General features: G+C 38.3%; 2 protein-coding genes across 2 annotated transcripts in view; one reads left to right on the top strand and one right to left on the bottom strand.

The window, feature by feature from the left end:
• The window catches only part of psmd1 (proteasome 26S subunit, non-ATPase 1), a 46578-nt gene that overhangs the window by 264 nt on the left and 25988 nt on the right, over positions 1–20326 (top strand). The window contains exons 2-16 of the mRNA XM_084723289.1: positions 894–937; positions 1727–1800; positions 2714–2883; positions 3117–3325; positions 3624–3767; positions 4093–4319; positions 4671–4731; positions 4859–4987; positions 5138–5226; positions 5318–5396; positions 5477–5650; positions 5873–5984; positions 6198–6394; positions 6762–6857; positions 7741–7805. Of these exons, the coding sequence (XP_084579415.1) occupies positions 894–937; positions 1727–1800; positions 2714–2883; positions 3117–3325; positions 3624–3767; positions 4093–4319; positions 4671–4731; positions 4859–4987; positions 5138–5226; positions 5318–5396; positions 5477–5650; positions 5873–5984; positions 6198–6394; positions 6762–6857; positions 7741–7805 (1870 nt within the window). The remainder of the gene's footprint in view (positions 1–893; positions 938–1726; positions 1801–2713; positions 2884–3116; positions 3326–3623; positions 3768–4092; positions 4320–4670; positions 4732–4858; positions 4988–5137; positions 5227–5317; positions 5397–5476; positions 5651–5872; positions 5985–6197; positions 6395–6761; positions 6858–7740; positions 7806–20326) is intronic.
• htr2b (5-hydroxytryptamine (serotonin) receptor 2B, G protein-coupled) lies at positions 9571–18340 on the bottom strand. Its single transcript, XM_084723288.1, has 4 exons — positions 17846–18340; positions 16434–17025; positions 12174–12374; positions 9571–10893 (listed from the first exon to the last, which is right to left on the bottom strand). Exons 2-4 carry the CDS (start codon positions 16693–16695, stop codon positions 9971–9973), a joined length of 1386 nt encoding a protein of 461 aa, XP_084579414.1. The 5' UTR covers positions 16696–17025; positions 17846–18340; the 3' UTR covers positions 9571–9970.

Here is a 20326-nt window from a genome sequence, read left to right as displayed (position 1 = left end):
AGCAGTTGTCAGCTCAGCCGTTAACCGGTGATAGCTAGTAAATTCACCAAAACGTATTTCAAGAAGGAAGAACCGTTTGTAATGTGTGTTTGGTATAACTAGGCGGTGATTTTATTCGCTTTAGAACTGTTAAAATATTGGCTTTCATGATAAGTTAATGTAGCGTTAATGCTAACAGTTCTCAGAACACTGAACGGGATCTTAGCTATTCAGCGAGGTCTTCAAGTTCATGTTTATACAAACGCAGGACTTTTCATCTTTTACATAAAGAAACGTGTTAAAATTGTAATATTTATGTTATGTTGGCCCTTAATACGCCTTACTCTCAGTGTAGTTGCACAAAACAGGTCCAGATTTGACCATTTGACCTGCTCTTAAAGCTACTATATACTGTGTTTTAATATTTGGATCACCTGAACTTCATTTCTTATAGTTTTATCGTAAGATACTTATAGTATGCAGCTGTATCATTTAACACACACACACACACACACACACACACACACACACACACACACACAAACAAACAAACAAACAAACACACGCACACTGTCATTGCGCACTTAAGAAACCAAAATATTTTCACATTTTAGATTTTGAAATAAGAATTTGGATATTTTTTAAATTAAAAAATGACTCAAGGTGTTTGATCTAATAACAGAGTAAGTGCCAATTAATTTAATAAGCCATTAATAATTGATTAATTGAAAAAAAAAAATCAATGAAAATGAAAATTGTGATCCCAAACTGATCATTCCTGCTAATTGTGAATCATACTGATAACTTTCAAAATAATTGTGACTTTTCTTTAACATAGTGTGCAGCCCTAAAAAAAGTGTATATGAACTTCATGAATCACTCAAACAATCTTGTTTTCCTTTTTTTTTTTAAAGCTGGGATTATTTCACTCCTTGATGAGGAGGAGCCACAGCTCAAGGTAAGAACTGGATGCAGAATAGTGAACCAGATGCCTGAAGATGGCAGTTTTTTTTTTTTTAATGTCTGAGTGGCACTGGACATGACATTGTCCAGTGCCACTCAGAAGTGTTAAGTTAGTACTGCAAAAGTAGTAGTAACAGATGCAAGTTTTTCTTAACAAAAACACAGAAGTTTTAAAACACCAGCCTCTCTTAAGATCTTTCATAAGGAGCCACTGGTAAAGCCTTTTGGAAAATGTGATGCAGTACACCAAGCAGCTTTTTTTTATTTTAAATGCAACTTAATTTTTTTGAAGCACATCAGCTGTTACCCTCAATCAAATTTATTAGTGAACTGTATATCAGATTGAAGAGTGGCCCCTGGAGGTCTCTTTAGAGGTGTGAAATGTAGCATCTTAATATTCTGTCTGAGGCACACTACCAGAGGTAGCTAGTTTTATCGATCTGCCTGTCCCCCATTTTCATTAATTGGTTTAACTTCCAGTGCATGTTTTAGCCACAAAAACAAAAGGCTACCACTCCTGCTTGCCTTGTAATGCCAGTTTCAGACTTTATAATAATAGTTGTAGTCAGCTTTGCTAAGTGCTTCACATGTCCTACAGTGTAAGACTTGAGTAACGAAGTTGTAGCTTAGTACTGACTGCACCTTGAACACTGCTTCCTTCATGGACCCAAACTATGGAATATATTGAATAAAGTGAACTCATGCAGTAGTGAAATTGCAGTGTGACAAAGGTTAACACAGAAATGTTATATAAATTATGTATCTGCCTTTGTTTTGTTTGCAGGAGTTTGCTCTTCACAAGCTGAACTCCATTGTGAATGACTTCTGGGCTGAGATTTCAGGATCAGTGGATAAAATGTAAGTGCTGTTGATGAGGTTGGAAAATACAACTAACCTAAGAATCTTATTTAGGCAGCATAACTTTTGTTCCTTGATTTATTCTTTCTGTATTTGCTCTTAAATAGGTGCATGACAGAATCACCTGCTTTACAAGTGGTGACACATTTAAGATAGCATTGATATTATTGTAGTTTATCATTCATTGTCGTTGCATTAAAACTATCACATGTTGTTAAAAAGCAAGCAGATCCATTTTTCTGATGACTTTCTTGCTGAATCTCTGGTTCCATTCATTCCATTAATTCCATGCCCCTTTTGTAAAGAAAATCCACTTCATTCCTCTTTAATTGATGTAGTCTTTGGACTTAACTGTTTCGGCTTTCCAGCATTAAAAGCCGAGCACTGACTAGGTTACAAATCAAATTCAAGAACTTCTTGTCATTTCAAAAATCAGATTTGTTTATTTAATGCTTTCAAAAAATGTTCCAAACATTGCTCTAAATAAACCTCATGAAACAACGGAACAATAATCTATCCATACAAAACAAAAGGGCAGGAATAGTGGTTGAAAGACCGTATCTCAACCAGGTGACAACATTTACAGAAGAACCATCCCCAGCACCTGCGCCCTAATTTGAATACCAAAATATATGATCACAATATTAACATAAAAAGAAAAACTAAACCATTTTTTTAGAGGTCACTAGGTAGAGATGAAATGTAGTATTGCATTGCACCTCATGATGAGAAGTAGAGAACTAATTGTCCTTTCAGTTTGTATGATCGACTAAAAGGTTTCTGTTGTCGAGCTCTGTATCCTTTTTCATTTCAGAGTGTGCCTTTTTCTGGCAGAAACTAATCTGTGGGTGTGATACCAAAAAATATTGTGCGATTTTTCGGTCTTATGTACCTATCTATTGTCATCTCACAGTGAGGTCCTGTATGAGGATGAGACGTTTCGGAGCAGAGCATTTGCTGCCCTGGTGGCCTCTAAGGTTTTCTACCACCTTGGAGCCTTTGAGGAATCTCTGAACTACGCTCTCGGTGCTGGAGAGCTCTTCAATGTCACAGATGACTCGGAATATGTGGAGACCATCATTGGTGAGTGTTGATATAAAAACACTTGACCTCATTTATCTGACTTACCTGCCTCTTCAGCGATCATGTTAGTTAAAAGATGGAGAAAAAAAGCTTACTGACAAACCTAACATGGCTTTCTGGTTGAGAAAGCCAGTGGATACCATATGGAATAAGATGCTTATTTGAATAACCTCATTGAATTCAGAAGTTAAATGAAACTCCTCTTTTTATCCCTTTTTTGTGTCTGTTGCTAGCCAAATGCATCGACCACTACACCAAGCTGCGGGTGGAGAATGCCGAGCTGCCAGAGGACGAGGAGAAGAAAAGCATTGACCCCCGACTTGAGGGCATTGTCAACAAGATGTTCCTGCGTTGCCTTGACGACCACAAGTACAAGCAGGCCATTGGCATCGCCTTGGAGACCAGGCGACTTGATATGTTTGAGAAGACCATCTTAGAATCGGTCAGCTGCTGTTTTCATTCACAACTAAGTTGAATAACTGCTCGCTTTAATACTCACCAGCCTACCTCTAAGTCTCGTATGAGAGCCAAGGATAGTTTGCATGATAGTGCCCCAAATTTTGATAGAGCTTGTGAAAATAATTTTATTGAAATACAGTAAGTATTTCTTTCTCAGGACATAACTTGCACAGGCATAATTCTTATTCAAGAGTTCAGATTACAATTACTAGTGCCCATTGTACCACTAGATTTCTTTGTGGTGCTGATAATTTTTACCTTTTTTCCTTCCTCTCATGCAGAATGATGTGAGTGGCCTCCTTGCCTACAGCCTGAAGGTGTGCATGTCCCTCATGCAAAACAAGAAGTTCCGCAATGAGGTGCTGCGGGTGCTGGTTAAGCTCTACATGAATTTGGAGAAGCCTGATTTCATAAATGTCTGCCAGGTAATGATCAAATCCTGAACAATTTAATAAATACATTTCCTTCTTCAGACAGATTGTTTCTGTTAAGTCACTATTTAGTATAAGATTCTTGATTAATTTTAAATTTTCTCCAGCAAAAAACTTGATTTATAAGTCATACATTTTCCTTGTGTTTTAGACATTATAATATCATCAGAAATATTATGATTATTATTATGAAGACTTGGCTCACGATTTCAATATAAAATTGTCAGTATTTCTCTACTTTCACAGAATCTGATTTCCCAAGAACTCTGTCAAAACCTAAAATCACTCTCCAATAATTGTTGTTTTCTCACTTCTCTAGTGCCTGATATTCCTGGATGACCCTCAGGCAGTGAGTGACATCCTGGAGAAGCTAGTGAAGGAGGACAACTTGCTGATGGCCTATCAGATCTGCTTTGACCTGTATGAGAGCGCCAGCCAGCAGTTCCTCTCCTCTGTCATCCAGAACCTGCGGACCGTTGGAACACCTATCCCAGCGGTCCCTGGCTCTACAAATACAGGCACTGTGCCCACGCCAGACAAAGAAAGGTGGGCAAGGGTAGAGAATAAGGACACACTAATAACTAGACTGTAGCATTGTGTATTGCTCATGCTCATTAAGTTCACTGCTAATGGTTCTGATTTAAGCATTAAAATTCAAAACTTTACGATCGAGTCCTACAAGCTTTGTTCTTTAGGGTGCATCTGTTTTATATCATTGCTTGTACCTTCTGAAAATAATCTAAAAAAAAGTTCATGTTACTTCTCTACATCTTTTGACCCATTATACCAGTGAATTTATGGGAGACAAGCTGGAACTGTGACTTATGTGGCTCGTCGAGTTGCTTACTTATGATTAAATGATTCAACATGACTAAGGTTGTTTTTTGTTTGTAACAGTGACGCGATGGAGACAGATGACAAGGCTGGCAGCTCCCCTGCTGGAAAGCCAGCAGAAACGGTAAGCTCTTTGGATTGTTTTTGTTACTGTAGCACTTTTGTGATGCCAGATGCCATAATTTTTCTCTACCTAAATGAAGCAGCTTGGATTTGGTTGACAGATATTTTGTTTCTCTGTGTTCTTGTAGAAAGATGAGCCTAAAGACCAGAATGCCAAGATGATCAAAATCCTCAGCGGGGAGATGGCCATTGAGCTGCACTTGCAGTTCCTAATCCGAAATAACAACACAGATCTAATGATCCTCAAAAACACAAAGGTAATATAGGCGAGCAACAAGATGAAATTCTTAGAGAGTAAAATGTTGAAGGTGCAAACAGTTGAACTTTGAAGGTTGTGCAATTTGTCACAGCTTCCTCTTCATTTTTTAATATATGTATGTATTTATTTTTTTTCTATGTCACTCCAGGATGCAGTCCGAAATTCAGTGTGCCACACAGCCACAGTAATAGCCAACTCTTTCATGCACACAGGAACCACAAGTGACCAGTTCCTTAGGTGAATGTGCTGTCATTATGGAAGCACTTATTTCATAGATTGCATAGAGAGATTGAGAGACTAAATTGCTCCTGTTTCCTCCTCCTCGTAGAGAAAACTTGGAATGGCTTGCAAGAGCCACCAACTGGGCAAAGTTCACAGCCACGGCAAGTTTGGGTGTCATCCACAAGGTAGGTTTATGGCACAAAAACATAACATAATGAATTTTATTACAGATTGAATTTTGAATATAACATGCTGTGTTTTTCAGGGTCATGAGAAAGAGGCTCTCCAGTTAATGGCCACCTACTTGCCCAAAGACACCTCCCCTGGCTCAGCCTACCAGGAGGGAGGAGGCTTGTACGCTCTGGGGCTCATTCATGCAAACCATGGCGGGGACATCATTGACTACCTGCTCAGTCAGCTCAAGAATGCCAGCAATGATGTGAGTTGCAGTTACTTTGAATGCTGGATCATTGCCAGATTTTTTTTTTTGAAAGAAGGGTGTCATCTGATTGAAGTAAGACAATTTTATGTCTATATGGATTTGGAAATAAAAGCATCACCTCTAAGTAGTTGTAGTTGCAGCTGTGCACTGTGTCAGTAGATTGACTTATGTTTCAGTGTTTCATCTCTTTCTGGTCTGTTTTTCTCCTCTGTTTCACAGATTGTCCGTCACGGTGGTGCCCTTGGCCTCGGTTTGGCTGCATTGGGCACAGCCAGACAGGATGTTTACGACCTCCTCAAGTCCAACCTGTACCAGGATGATGCTGTTACTGGTGCGTAGGCCTTGGACAAAATCTCTATATAATCTAAATTTGGATAGCATTTTGATTCAGATTGCACATAAATAATAAAATGTTTTAACAAATGGATAATGGAATTCTTCAGAATTGTTTTGAAAGAATGAAATTTCCCTAAACAAACAGGTGAACATATAAAAGGACATAAAACAAAAGTATCCCTGCTGACAGTATCATGTAACCTTTCAGGTGAAGCTGCTGGCCTGGCTCTCGGTCTGGTCATGCTGGGCTCCAAGTCAGCCCAGGCTATTGAGGACATGGTAGGGTATGCTCAGGAGACGCAGCATGAGAAGATCTTGCGTGGTCTAGCAGTGGGAATTGCCCTCGTGATGTATGGACGCATGGAGGAGGCTGATGCCCTCATTGAAAGCCTCTGCAGAGACAAGGTACGGTTGGGTAACCACCAAAAAGCACATTATGTATATGCCATCAGATCAACGTTGTTTTAATTCTAGCAACAATGAGAGTTGCAGTTCTTTGTTGTGGCATAGCTGTAACCTATGCATATAATAAAACAATACATATGGAATGACAAAAGCTTGATTAATCCCTAGATTAATCCCTGTTGAAAAAAATCTTAGTGTATATTACCACGCTGTTGATCTGCATAAACCCTGGGTCGTGTTTGTATTTCAGCTTCCTCTGTTCTTTGTCCCAGGAATTCTTCTGTAAGAACTAGTTGTGGGAAATGACTCAAACTATATTGATTGTAGTTGTGCATCAAAGTTCTGCTTTCCTTCATGTCTATGATAGGACCCCATCCTGCGACGCTCTGGTATGTACACAGTGGGCATGGCCTACTGCGGCTCTGGGAACAACAAGGCCATCCGACGCCTGCTCCATGTCGCTGTGAGTGTTTCATGTTTGGCCGTATTCACAACGCATTATTTCAGTGTGGGGAAGACAGGTTTATCGTGTTGGCAGTGAGGCAGATGCCAACGTCCTGGGCTGCAAAACTGTTGCCGACATCATAATTCAAGTTAGTTTAATACTGTGTTTATGATTGTTTAAAATAATCCATTCTGATTGGGAGTGAAATATTTGTCTATGCTTGAATCATAACTCTCATTCAACTGCAACACAGCACACCAGTGTTTCCCTATTTGTGCCTGAAGCTCTAATAAAGGTTCTGAAGCCATTTAGCTCAGTGACGTTCTATTAAAACCAGTACCAATTATTAGTAACACATGAATTCACTGTGTCTGACATTTACAACTAGTGCTGCAACTAACAATTATAATTAATCATTTTGTGTTTAGAATGCCATTAAATGTGAAAAATGCTCATCTCAATTTCCAAGAGTCCAAAATGATATCTTCAAACAGTCCAAAACCCAGATACTCTTCATTTAATATCATAAATGAAGAAATCAAATCCTTACACTTAAAAAGTTTGAACCAGCAAATCACTGACATTTTTTCCTTGAGTAATGACTAAAATGATAATCAATTATCCAAATAGTTAGCTTTTTTTCAGTCAGTTCATCTTAACAATGAAAACCACTTAATATTATGACATTACAGTTTAAAAATTGATGTGTAAGCCAATCAGTGGGTGCATTTGCAAATACTTAAGAGATGTGAACAACTCGCTGTCCTCTAGGTGGCACCTTATGGACACTAAAGTTATTACACCATACTCTATAAAGGATCTGTGTCATGAAGCTTAATTGCAGGATGCAGTCTCGGTATCAGTTTTGGTTATTTGACTGCTTTTCTTTTCTTCAATTAAGGTGAGTGACGTGAATGATGATGTCAGAAGGGCTGCTGTTGAGTCCATTGGCTTCATCTTGTTCAGGTAAGGATTAGACTATGAACACTCTGTTTAGTTTCTTAACCCGCACCAGGGGTCTCTCTCTTTGGAGCCTCATGGACACTGCTGTGTATCAAGATGAAATTATACATTTTGTTTTTTTCAGTACATTTTGTTGAGTACAAAGAACAGTTTTGTAGATGACTGTTGGTAGACATTTACTTTTTAAATGGTCTTTATTCACTGCAATTTACTAGGCTCTCTTATTTTTTATTTTTTTACTGTTTCCTGCTTTCATTACAGAAAACAACTCTTAAACGTATTTGTCTCTCTTTGATTAGCACTAGCAAATACCATGCACAATGTAGACACAACACTGCTTTTTTGTTAACCATTGCCAGTCATTATTGCATTATTTTATTTCAAAAGCAAGGCATTTGTTTGTTCTTTATTCTTGCTTCTGAACCAGTTTAATTTTAAGTTCTGTACTGCTGATGAGCTGTAGCTGGACTTAGTTGCATTGTTGTCTAGAATTTAAAAGGACTTCCTGGTTATCATGGAAGGTATTTCTCTGTCTGAGGAATCAGAATATACTTGTCAGTCACTCACATTTTCTATACTGCCTATTTATAAGGATTCGCCACTCGTACACCAACATGAATCTACCAATTAGAGACCAGAGCAGTGTTAAACAGACTGCCTGGCTGGTGCTCAAATATCAGGGTGTACATTTTTAAGTCCAAAAAAGGCTATGTGATATTCAGCATGATCAATTGGCCGCTAGATAAACTTTGTGTAAATCTTCACTGTGTTTAGAAAGACTTGTGAACCAGAACAATTCACTTGGCCTCCAACTTCACATCCTAATGGCTCTCGGATAACTCCTTCCACTCCTGCGGCATGTACACAGGGAGGACAGCTTTGAGTTCAGATGTCTTAAATTTCTGCTATTCTTAGTTTCTGATCGTTAACAATGAGACGGGGTTGGTCGAGGTAATAATAAAACCGTGACTTACTCCATTCCGTGGAGCCTTATCCAAATATCCCATATCTTTTCACAAAGATCAAGCACTGTCCATCTTTTGATAGCTAGGTTTAATTTTGGCTGTTTGAACTATTATTATTTGGGTGTCTGTAGTATTCTAGTTTACAAGAAGGTTACTATCTGCAATTGTTAATAAGCATAAAAGGACTGTAACTATAGTGCTGTGCTGTATCTGTTGAGGCTGTCTAATGTACACAGTTCATTTGGCCGTCCCGATGTGTTTTGGTGAACACTGATTGATGTGAAAGAAACACAAATGCTCAGAATTTTTGCAGTTCTCTTTCAGTTGAGCAACACATAAAATATTTTATTCAGCACACTGAGGTTTCCATTTTCTGTTTTTCCTCTTTCTTACATACATCTTTCATTTGGAAACATATGTTGACATATAAAAACATTCAGCTGCAATACACATACAATAGTGCTTTCCAAAGGTCCAGCAAATACAGCAAGTAAGTGTTCTTTCTAGAGTGCAATGCATTATGTGTGTCTGTTGCAGAGGAGATTTGTGGTTGTTTCAACAAAAAGTTTAAGCACATGGTCTGAATTGGCTTACAGCATATTTGGATAGCCCATGGTGAAAGGGTCAGCAATATATTGTATACTACATTCACAGAGAGCTTCCAGGTTATCACCATGTCTTCACACCACATTTTTGTCTGGTGGCCCTTAATTAACTTTTGACCTTTCAACAAAGATATCTTGCTGTGTTCTTTGTTTAATTGACCTGTGACAGGTCATGTCAGGGTTACAGTTTGAAAACTCTGTTCAGGTATGCTATGAATTGTCCTGCTGTCTGTGAGAATTCACATTGTTGATATGACCTGTCTTAAAGGCTCTGTGAGTAATATTTTGACAATATACATTCACATATAACAGAGGACTTTTACTTATGGATGAGCATTTTGTGTGTTTCTAAAATGAAAATTGGAAAGTATTATCTTGGTTTGGTTTTGTGAAAACACAGCTGTGATGTAAACAAATGTCAGACAATAACAGGGTCAATATTGTTGCTGTTTACTGTAAAATAAGTAGTGAAATTAAATAATTTGTCAATCAGATTGAGAGTAGCAGCATATTCCAATCATGCATTTTGAATATTTGTTGCACCTTGAATCTGATTTGCCTCAAAGTGCTCCCTTTTAATTAGGATCCATTTATATCTCTATACACAACTAACATTTTCCTTGTGTTTGCTGCCTTCGTTTTCAGTCAGAAGCATTGTGTCTAACCCAACGCCAGTGGATGGCTGTACAGGTGCTTGCCGGCACCTCAGTGGGCTTTGGTAGCTAACTGATCCGATGCCATTCTGCATTCCTTTCTTCGTGAAGAGTTTAGAGTTTTCTGTCACAGATGATCTGAATGAAATCTGCCTTGCTTTTGGTGCCTTCCCTGGCTTGAGACTAGGACATTTTTTGTAATTACAGGTGATGTAGCGTGTGAACGCTTGCCTGAAAGTTTTGTTGAATAGAGTGTAGACCAGTGGGTTGATACCCGATGACACATAACCCACCCACACAAAGATGTCCATGAGATTCCCGATAACATCCTTCGCACAGTTGGTGCATAGTGCAGAAGTAATGTTAGTAATGAAAAAAGGGCACCACATGACTACGAACAACAGGAAGACGATGCCGAGCACCTTTGAGGCGCGCTGCTCATTGCTCAAAGTCTGCATTGACTTCTTGCCCATTGTCGACATTCTTCGAAAAGACAATTTATCTGTTGTAGGAGAGTTCATTGTGCCTGTGTTTGATTTTTCTTGCATCTGTGGAAGTCTGCTATCCAGCATGTTCCCAGTTTGTTCCCTTTGAAAAACTGTGGAGATTGTTGGGTAGCTGGAGCGCTGAGTCACCTTTGACCTGAGCAAATAAACCTTTTTGCGCAACACTTTGACAGTAAGTAGGTATATGACCATCATGATGGTCAGAGGGATGAAGAATGCTGCCAAGGAGCCAAATATAATAAAATTCCTGAAGGTGTCTGGTTTCAGCTGGCATGTGTGATTACTCGTAAAGGTGATGTTGTTGGGAATATCGTGGTAGATGGTAGATGGTAACCCCGTAATCGGAATCAGGATTGCAATACCTGAAAAATAACAAAAAATGGTCAGTATTGACAAACTGTATTTGCAAATTTGCATATATATGTATATGTAGATAGATAGATAGATAGATAGATAGATAGATAGATAGATAGATAGATAGATAGATAGATAGATAGATAGATATTGATATATATATATATTGATATATATATTTATATATTTGTATTATTGAGTTTTTCATCTTGGGGAAAGACATTCCTGTGCTTAATTTTTCATTTAACAAATGTGGCGGTGGTAGAGAAAGGAAGAAAATAAAAGATTCATGTTTAAGGAATGGATGGTGTCAGGAAAACAAAGTGAGTTCTGATTGTAGATTTCCTTTTATGTTTTTAAAATCAAGTAACTAATCATCCACGGCTAGTCATGATCCTCTATAACTGAGCACCAGTATACAGTTGCAGTAAAAAAAAAAAAAAAAAAGGCTCCCCTCATTCCCTCTGATCTTCTTGGCTTTGGTCATGTAATGAAGCTCAAATGAAACCAAACCCATCAGCCAAACATGCTTTTACTGCTCTGAGTACTGGGCATTGACCACTGAGCAGTAATGCCTCAGTGAATTTGGCCAAATAATGTTAAACATAATGGCCAGAAGCAGATCTTGAATACAATAACTGTGGACTGTAAATGCAGAAAGATGATTATTAAAACAACGTGACAACAGTAGTATAAATCTTCCATAAAGAGGACTAGCAAGCAGCTATCTAAATTCTTTATAATGCCTTCACTTCCTAAAGCTTGCAGTCTTAAACAGTAAACCATTTTTTCACCAAGGGACCTATTTGTGTCCCTTGGTGTCCTTCCAGACTTAACATTTGGTACCATCCTTTTTTTTTTTTTTTTTTTGCAGCTGTTTGATGTGGTGGTTTTCTATTATTTTACACCTAATTAGCTGCAATAGTAGTGTAGCTTGCTTTGGATGCACAAGCCATGTTACTTTTTGGATAAATCCCAGTTCCTTGAAGAAATTGACAGTGTTGTTCCTAGTAACATCTCTAATTACACATTAAGTGTGACAGTACTGTCCCAGCCCTCAACCACCCTATTGTCTTCCCAAATACTCTGTAGTTGACAGGTTCCTATTTATATAGTACCTGCTTTTATTACATCAAATATTTCTGGCTTTGTAAACCAGGTCTGTCATGGATTTAATGTCAAGAAATGCTGTTTGAGAGAGAGAACCTAATCATTGTAAGAGTAACAGTTGTATAAAAAATGTTTAGAAAAGTCAAAGACTGAAGACAAGCTGAATTGATTTGCTTACAAATGGATATGAGCCACACCAGTGCAATCTTCACCAATGCTTTGGTTCTGGACTTATACTGGCTATGTTGGATTGGCTTCTTGATGGCAATGTAGCGATCCAGGGAAATGGCACAGAGGTGCATGATGGATGCAGTAGAAAACAGCACATCAAGGAACAGCCAAATGGGGCAGAGGGGATCCGGAAGAGGCCAGTCCGAGTCTAAAAAAGATATGAGAGGGAAGTAAGTCCAGCAAGATAACAGATTACTGTACAGTTAGTAACTCCCTATAATGTACTCATATGGTGTAACCTGTTAGTGGTCTTGCCCACTACCAGTTATGGGAGATGTACCAGACTGGCAAAGGGTTCGAAGTAGCACTCATACAAAAGATTGCTATTTGTTTATCTCTGTGGGGAATGACTTTACTGGAAAAAGGAAGGTTCGCTGGCTGTTTATGGAGCTGAAAGCTCTTTATGTAGATGTGCTGGAGACCATGCTCAACAGTAGTGTTTATTTTCAGTTCCAGGCATAAAATTGGCCAGTTATTGTTCTGGCTTTTGGCCCGTTACCCATTAACATCGCAAAAGACTGTTGTTGGAAATATTCCTTTACATAATTTTCTTTTGTTATGCAACCCATCCCCCTCTTTTCCTTGCACCACTTTCTTGTCACACTTGGGGGAATATTTGAGTCATAGTTTTGATGAGGTTTCATCTAGAAGGCTTATTCAGTGTCAAATACTGGTTCTCAAAGTAGACCCTCTGTACCTGTTGGTGAAGTGTTTAGTCAAGTCAAGTAGCTGTCAATGGGAGCATATTTTTTAAATTTATTTAATTGAATTAAGAAACTTTGAATGAATAAACTTTGGAAACCTCTCTGCAGTGGCCCACATGCAAATTACACTTCTTCTGCAGTGAAGTAACTGAATATATATTTGTTTCATACTCATGTGTTAAAAGGATAATACTAAATCCCTCCATGTCTTTAAAATCTTGTATTTGAGGGTAGTGGGTGTTCAGCATAGGAATTCATATAATTTTATTGTTTTTGTTAGATTTGTTGTTTAAGAATTACCAAACCCATCAGCACCATTATTTTAATTTTCATGTTTGTTTGTCACACAGGTTTAGGTGGATAAATGTCAAAATCATTATTATAGATAATACAGAGATGTTGAAAGAAATAGGCAGAAAGCAAAAAACATGTTATGTATGTTATGTGTTTCTTATCCTCCTCAGATGTCTATATGCTGTGGTATTCTTATTCTTTTTGTTGTGTTTCTGTTCCTAACTTTTTGTTTTTTGTGGCACTTGTTAAATCAAACAAAACTCATGGCCATATAAGCTCTTTGAAGAAAAGAATAGAGAGGTGGTGAAAATGTATATTTAATATGGCTAGCAGAGAGGTGAAAACTTTGACACACTGTAATGCGTTGAGAGAAGATGCCTTGCAGGTGCAACACCAAAATCTTCTAGCCTCTCACATAATTCTTCTTGATAGTGTTTTTGTCACACAGTGCTGTATTTTAAGCTTACAACACTGTCTGTTCACATTTTACACTTTAAACAGACAGCTCCCTTATATTTTTCAAGGTGTTCCCTGTATGCTTTGAATTAATTTGCCCAGCAATGATGGTTACGTGTAACTGTAATCCATGGTAGTTTTGTATCTGGTATTAGAGAGTGTTTGCTGCCACACTGTAGAGCTGTGGTGTTCTGCTGGCAGCAGTATAACCTGTCTTCTTTGTATTAATTTGTCATGTGCTTATTGTTCATTGCTTCATGCTTTTTCTTGTTTATAGATATTTTACCTTTTTATATTTTTATTTTTACTGATGTCTTCTCTTTAGTACACCTTCCCTACAAATTAGGGGTGCAACGGATCAAAAAACTCATGGTTCGGATCGTATCACATTTTTGAGTCACGGATCGGATCATTTTTTGGCTCAGCAAAAAAGAAAAATGTGGTGTGATTAGGGTTAAATTATTTTAATTAATTGCACTCGTCTTTGATCTTTGTCTGTCTGTAATTATCACCATAGTTATGTAATGTAATAATAATGATAATAGTAATGATAATGATAATATATTAAAAACTTCAAACTTATACAGTGCTGTACTATGCGTATACTATACATATATTAGATCGTTATAAACTGTACAGTATAATACACAACTATGCTCTGTAGTCTGGCTCAGTGTCCTGCCTACAGCAGCACATCTGATTGGTTAGAAGTCATGATCAGTCAGCAGACGCACTGTGTCACAGACAGCTGATATCACCAAAGTTTCAATGAACATCACAGTTTTATGATCTGTTTCTTTGGTGATAGCATAGTTACATCAGTGAAAAAAGTTACGGTGTGGATTTCACTCAAGGCAATGTGACGGCTTTTAAATCAGTCGCTCTTCACAGAGATGCGCTGCACACAGCAGCGTCTGTCCTGTCTTTTCACTGCAACTCTGCATTGAGATTTCGGGTATTATAACTTATACAAAAGTAACAGTGACAGTAAAACTATGATGCTCACATGTGGTCCGCAGACCACATGCGTGCCGAACCGTAGAGGGCGATCCGTATGGGACACAGATCAACTGTGATCCGTTGCACCCCTACTACAAATATGAGAAATGTTATTTAGTCCTCTGGCCAGTTGGTGTCAGTTCAGTGCAGCAGTCCCACACAGAATTCCTACCTTAGCCCTACATTAGTCTCATGTTTTACCTGGAAGACCAACATTTTTAATGCATTTGAAAATCAGATGTTCACATTAGAGATGATGAACACACAGCCAAAAATGTGTGTCTCCTGGTTATTCAGTTATAAAATCCTAGCACACCAGGGAGTGTTTCTCCTGCTGGGGTTCAGTCAGCCGACTAGTCAGTGATACTGGACAGCAGTAGAGGAGGTTATACCAGCAACTGTTTCAAAAGTAGTTTTTGGCAGATAGCGGAGATAGTGGAGCAATTTACAGATATGAGCTGCGTTGCACCGCTCTGTTTCATTTACCCTTCACTACTTCAGCACAGTTTTGTGGCGACTTCATTCTGAGGCAAAGTTTGTAAAGTTTGCAGCCTGCTGTGCAGACACACACTGCCACAGACACACACTCACTATAAAACATACTGAACATTTGTTAGTGATGACTTAGTGGGTTTTATGGGTCTTTTAACCAAGGCTGTTTAAAACTGATTAATTCTTTTGTTTTTTTGTGAAAATGAAAATTGTGATGCCAAAGTCATAATTTTCCACTGATTGTGAATTAATATCCATTGAAATAATCATTATTATGCCCCCTACATAGATTTGTAAGGAGTAAAAATATAGTAGATAAACTGCATGGGCCTTACTTATCTAGCATCTGCATTAAGATAGACAAAAGCAGCACCTGTGAGTGGTTCAATAGTAGTTCAAATTTAGGCAAGACTACACACAGTCCTGTGTCACACCATGCTCCACTCTTTGTGTGTGAGAGACACAATTATGATCTGACTCGTTATCCTCCAGTTGAATTAATAAGAAATAAGAAGCTCTGTATTTTGTAGTTGCATTAAAACGGAATAGAATCAGTTACTATGCAGATGTATTTACACAACACTGTCACTGGAACTAAAATGCTTTTTGGTAACATGGGTAACATGGTATGGGTAATGAATCCCTGTGACCAGTAGCTCAGTTCACGCAGTGCAACTGCTATCATAGCACTGTCACAGGAAGGAGAATGTTTACTGCCAACCATCTCTTGTTGTATTTCATCTAGAATAATTTGTTTAGAAATAGTCGCGATTGTATCTACTGTTGTTCATAAACTATTTTTATCCTCCTTTGCTCCCCATAAGTATGTCAGCCTGTTTTTCTTTGTAGATTAGTCGGGCTAATGAAGGATAAATACAATTTTCCATTGAAATAGGTGACTTTTCCTTGTTTGCTACCTGGTTGAGCACCCACACCACCGATACACACTCACTATAAAACATCTTGAACATTTGTTAGTGATGACTCAGTGGTTTTTATAGGTCTTTTAACCAAGGCTCGTTTAAAATTGTTTAGCCCACAGGAGTTAAAACACTTAAAACCTAGCTAAGTAAGGGTAATGTCATTCGTCTTTTGGGTTGACATTTCATTAGAATGGGTTCAAGGAATTGATCGGAATAATGAGCAAGGGCATGATTCTCCTGGAGGAGTCAAGAATTTATTGCTTTTGCATTGCACTGGTTTGTGTCAAAGATAAGATAGGTATTCAGCTTTTCAAACACAAGGCCCCATGCTAAACTTACTGTGGAGAACATTGACGAGGGCAATGGGCATCACTAGCAGTCCCACTAACAGATCAGCCACAGCGAGCGACATCAGAAAGTAGTTGGTGACGTTTTGCAGCTTTCTTTCAAGTGACACGGCAAGAATGACCAGGATATTTCCTCCGATCGTTGGGATGATGAACATGATAAAAAGCAGGGCAGCCCATTTCAGCTGAACCCCACCCGCTTCTCCCGACTGCGAGCTGTTGGCCACAGACGAAACTGCGACTGCTTGAGACATGGTGCTGCGGAGGGTACAGCAGGTCTTAGCGACGGTCGCGGCTCTGATCTTTCTGGTGTTTGACAGTCGGTCAGCATGATCACTGGGTCCCACAGGCAAGGACACAGGGTAGGGCGGGTCAGTGAACTGGATGCCTCATTCCTCGTATGTTGTACAAACTAAAAGGAATATCTGCGAAATCCACAGCTTGGAAAGGACAAAAAACAGGTCCAACACTATGATCTCCAATACTGGCAATAATCCCAACACGATTAGTACTTCCACAGTGAGATGTTAGCAGGGGTCCTCACTTTCCCAGACAGTTGTTGCTCTTGCCATCCACTGCGTCCACTTAAAAGAACAAACAGGTCTGTTATAGGAACAGCAATACCTTAGCTGGTTGCTTTAATTTGTCTGAAGGATGGCATAATAATGATACAAATGAAGAGGGTCTTTGACTGTATTGTTTCCACATTACAGCAAAGAAATTTACCGTGATGGAAAATATGAAAAATGATGTGCATTTCCACATAAATAAAGTAAAAAAAAACAAAACAATCATCCATTTTAATAATTTAATAGAGTTTTGATTTGTATATTAAAATTTCTAAATTGTGACAAATAGGGCCGCATTTAACGATTATTTTTAATTGTTATTTAACCTGTCCTTTTCGTGGTTAATCAATTAATTGTTTGACCTCTGAAATGTCAGAAAATGATGAACAGTGTTGATCGCTGTTTCTTAATGCCCGTAATGATGTCCATAAGTCTTTTGTTTTGTCCATAACCAGAAAATATTCAGTTAAGAGGAATAAGGAAACCAGAAAATATTCACATTTAAGCAGCTAGAATAGAGATTTTTTACGTTTTTCTTCAAAAATTTACTAAAACAGATCATTAGATCAAGTAGATCAAAATAGTTGCCAATTATTTTAATAGTTGACAACTAATCGTCTAATCATTGCAGCTCTAGGGACAAAGTTTTTTCAGAGTATAGAAACAAAGGTTAGGTATTTTGGTCGGTTTAAATTAAAGACAACTTTGCTCGCTCTTTACAGTCAAAACCTACTTATTTTGTATACTTACTATCTCTAACTTGATACAGAATTTAAAAAAAACACAAAAGCACAGTGCTGGTAAGCAGGATAATAATTTTGCTCAAGTTTCTTACCTGCTCCTGTTATGTCTGTTGTTCATTTAAGTTCCTCGTAGATGTTTCAGCTCCTGGGAGTATTTTTCCAAGTCCCTACGTCTTAACTTTCATAAACAATAAAGCAATATTTCGTGCTGTGAGAACTGTGCAGCTTAATGTCCAATGCATTTCAATCTTTGCACGCCTCTTACTTAGTTTAATATCTTTTTAAATCTCCCATATTTCATCTTTATATTTCCACCCTCCCCAAATAAGAACATTAGAGAATGCCCTCCCTCAGCTGTAAAACCTAAATCTGTCTCTGTCTGAAGCGGTCCATGACGTGGAATTTGTTTTGCTTCCACATGTTGGAGGAACCCCCAGTCTTGCTTCGCATCACCTACCGCGATCACAGGTTTAAAACTTTCAGATGTTGTGGCTCCTCTGCCTCTCTCCCATTCCCACTCTCTGCCTCTCCTTCACAGTCTGTGATCAGCTTGCACTCTCTCCCGTCTTGTCCGCTCTCTCACTCTTCCCCTCCCTCCTCTCCGTCTTGCCCATGAGTCAGACTCTGTACAAAACAGATGAATGTCTTCGCGCTGGCAACATGCCCGCGGTTCTGGGAGGTAATTTCCCTCAACACAGCCGTCCCTCTGTTTATATTTGTCACTTTCTGTTCTCTCCTCCATTTGAAGCAAGCAGGGGTGGGGGATGTAGTAGTTCTGTCCAGGGTGAAGCCTTCTGTGTGGTAAGGTGCTCGAAAGTCGCACTTGTATCCCATAGCCTTTTCATTTCACCTTCCTGAGAAAATAATTCAAATACAATCCTATTTATTTCTAGATAATTAAGTTTGAAATGTAGACCATATTTGTTTTTTAATTTGATCTCCCTGCCTCAAGTCAAAATGTGTTTTCTCTTAGCGTGCACTCATTGTTTTGCCTTTAACAGCAGATGTAAGACATTAAAAGACATAAAAATAAGCGACCCCTGGAGTTGACAGTAACCAGATGATGACGGGTGATTCTTTTCTTCACTTGAAAATGTGAGAAATAAAACCAGTAACCCCTCACTTGGATCTTAGTACCCTTAGGACTCCCAGTAAAGAACAATTCATAGACCAAATGTTTTAAATGAAACATGCTCCTTAATTCACTCAGGGTGCCAGTATCCCCTTAGAGAGAGATAAGATACTCTGTTCTGTATGGGCTCCTGTCAGCCACCCTTTTCAAATGAGTTTAATTGCTTCAGTTCTAGAGGTGATCCTATACTGTGAATAGAGGTGAAATGGTATGAAAATTTCATATCGCAATTATATTATGAGTGTTATTGTGGTACTGTTAAAATGTGCTGAAAATGCTAAAAAAGTATTTTAATTTTGCTAAGTTTTATATAGAAAACCTCTATGATATAAAATGGCATCATATTCTAACTCTCTTCAACCAATAGGATTTCAACTAATTTAATATACAGTCTATGGCTCCAACTTGCTATTAGAACTGCAGTACTTATTTTTGAACACTGGGGACTACGTGTGCATGCAGCACCTGCTTCTGGGAGACTGCTAACTTTGGTTTATGCAGGACAGTATTTACCATGAGTTTTTCTGAGTACTGTTATCAAACTAGTGTTTTTTTTTTCTTTTTGATAATTAAAATGTGAAACGGTAATACTAATTGTCTGCAATTTTACAGTGGTTTATTGAGAATGAAACTGGTGATCATTTCATCCTTAACTGTAATTCTAATATCTCAAAGAAGACAGCAAGTGCATTTCTGATTTGTGATAGCAGGTGTTAAAAACAGGTTTTAAGCTGACCTTCTGTGATTACTTGGAACATCTGAGGTCACCCAGCCAGCTTCCAAGGTCTCTTTCTCATTTTCTTTCAGAAGACTTTCTTATTTTTTTTATGGTGTAGGGAACAGCTGAGGGTGTTCAGTTAGCAGTATGCTGACTTCTGCTCACATCACATCAAATGCATGCCGCACAGGCACATTTTCTGATTGATATGTAATCTTGCTTGCTCAGATTGCAACCTTAGCTGTTAGAACTACACATTTTGCACACTTTCAAACTGTTGTAGCAATCAGCAGTTGTACTTTTTTGAAACTTTTGTTAGTATCAAGTTGTATCTATTAGTTCGTTTTGAAATTTGCATAACAAATAGGTCCTTTGATGCTACTTACAGCTTGTCTCTTCTTTCTCGTTTGCTGGATATTGGCTGTTTTTTTTTTTGTTTTTTTTTCTAAAATTCAGTTTAAGTGGCAAGTATAAAATCCATGCAGCCTCTTGGCTTGTTAAACACAACATTGTCCAGATACTTTCATGACGTATTTTGGTGATTGGTTGTAACAAACAGGATGCAGGGTAATGAGATCTGCTCTCTTACAATGTGTGTGCATTAGTAACGGCCACAATCACATTTTATGTGTCAAAATCCATCTATAATATGTTTAGCAAAACATTATTCTTGCTTCTTTCACTGACCTGTCAATGTATGTTACTTCTCAGGGCATCGTCTGG

Source organism: Lutjanus erythropterus, chromosome 7 (assembly GCF_056507025.1).
Source record: "Lutjanus erythropterus isolate fLutEry1 chromosome 7, fLutEry1.hap2, whole genome shotgun sequence".
NCBI lineage: Eukaryota > Metazoa > Chordata > Actinopteri > Lutjaniformes > Lutjanidae > Lutjanus > Lutjanus erythropterus.
This window is presented reverse-complemented; position numbering and strand designations above follow the sequence as displayed.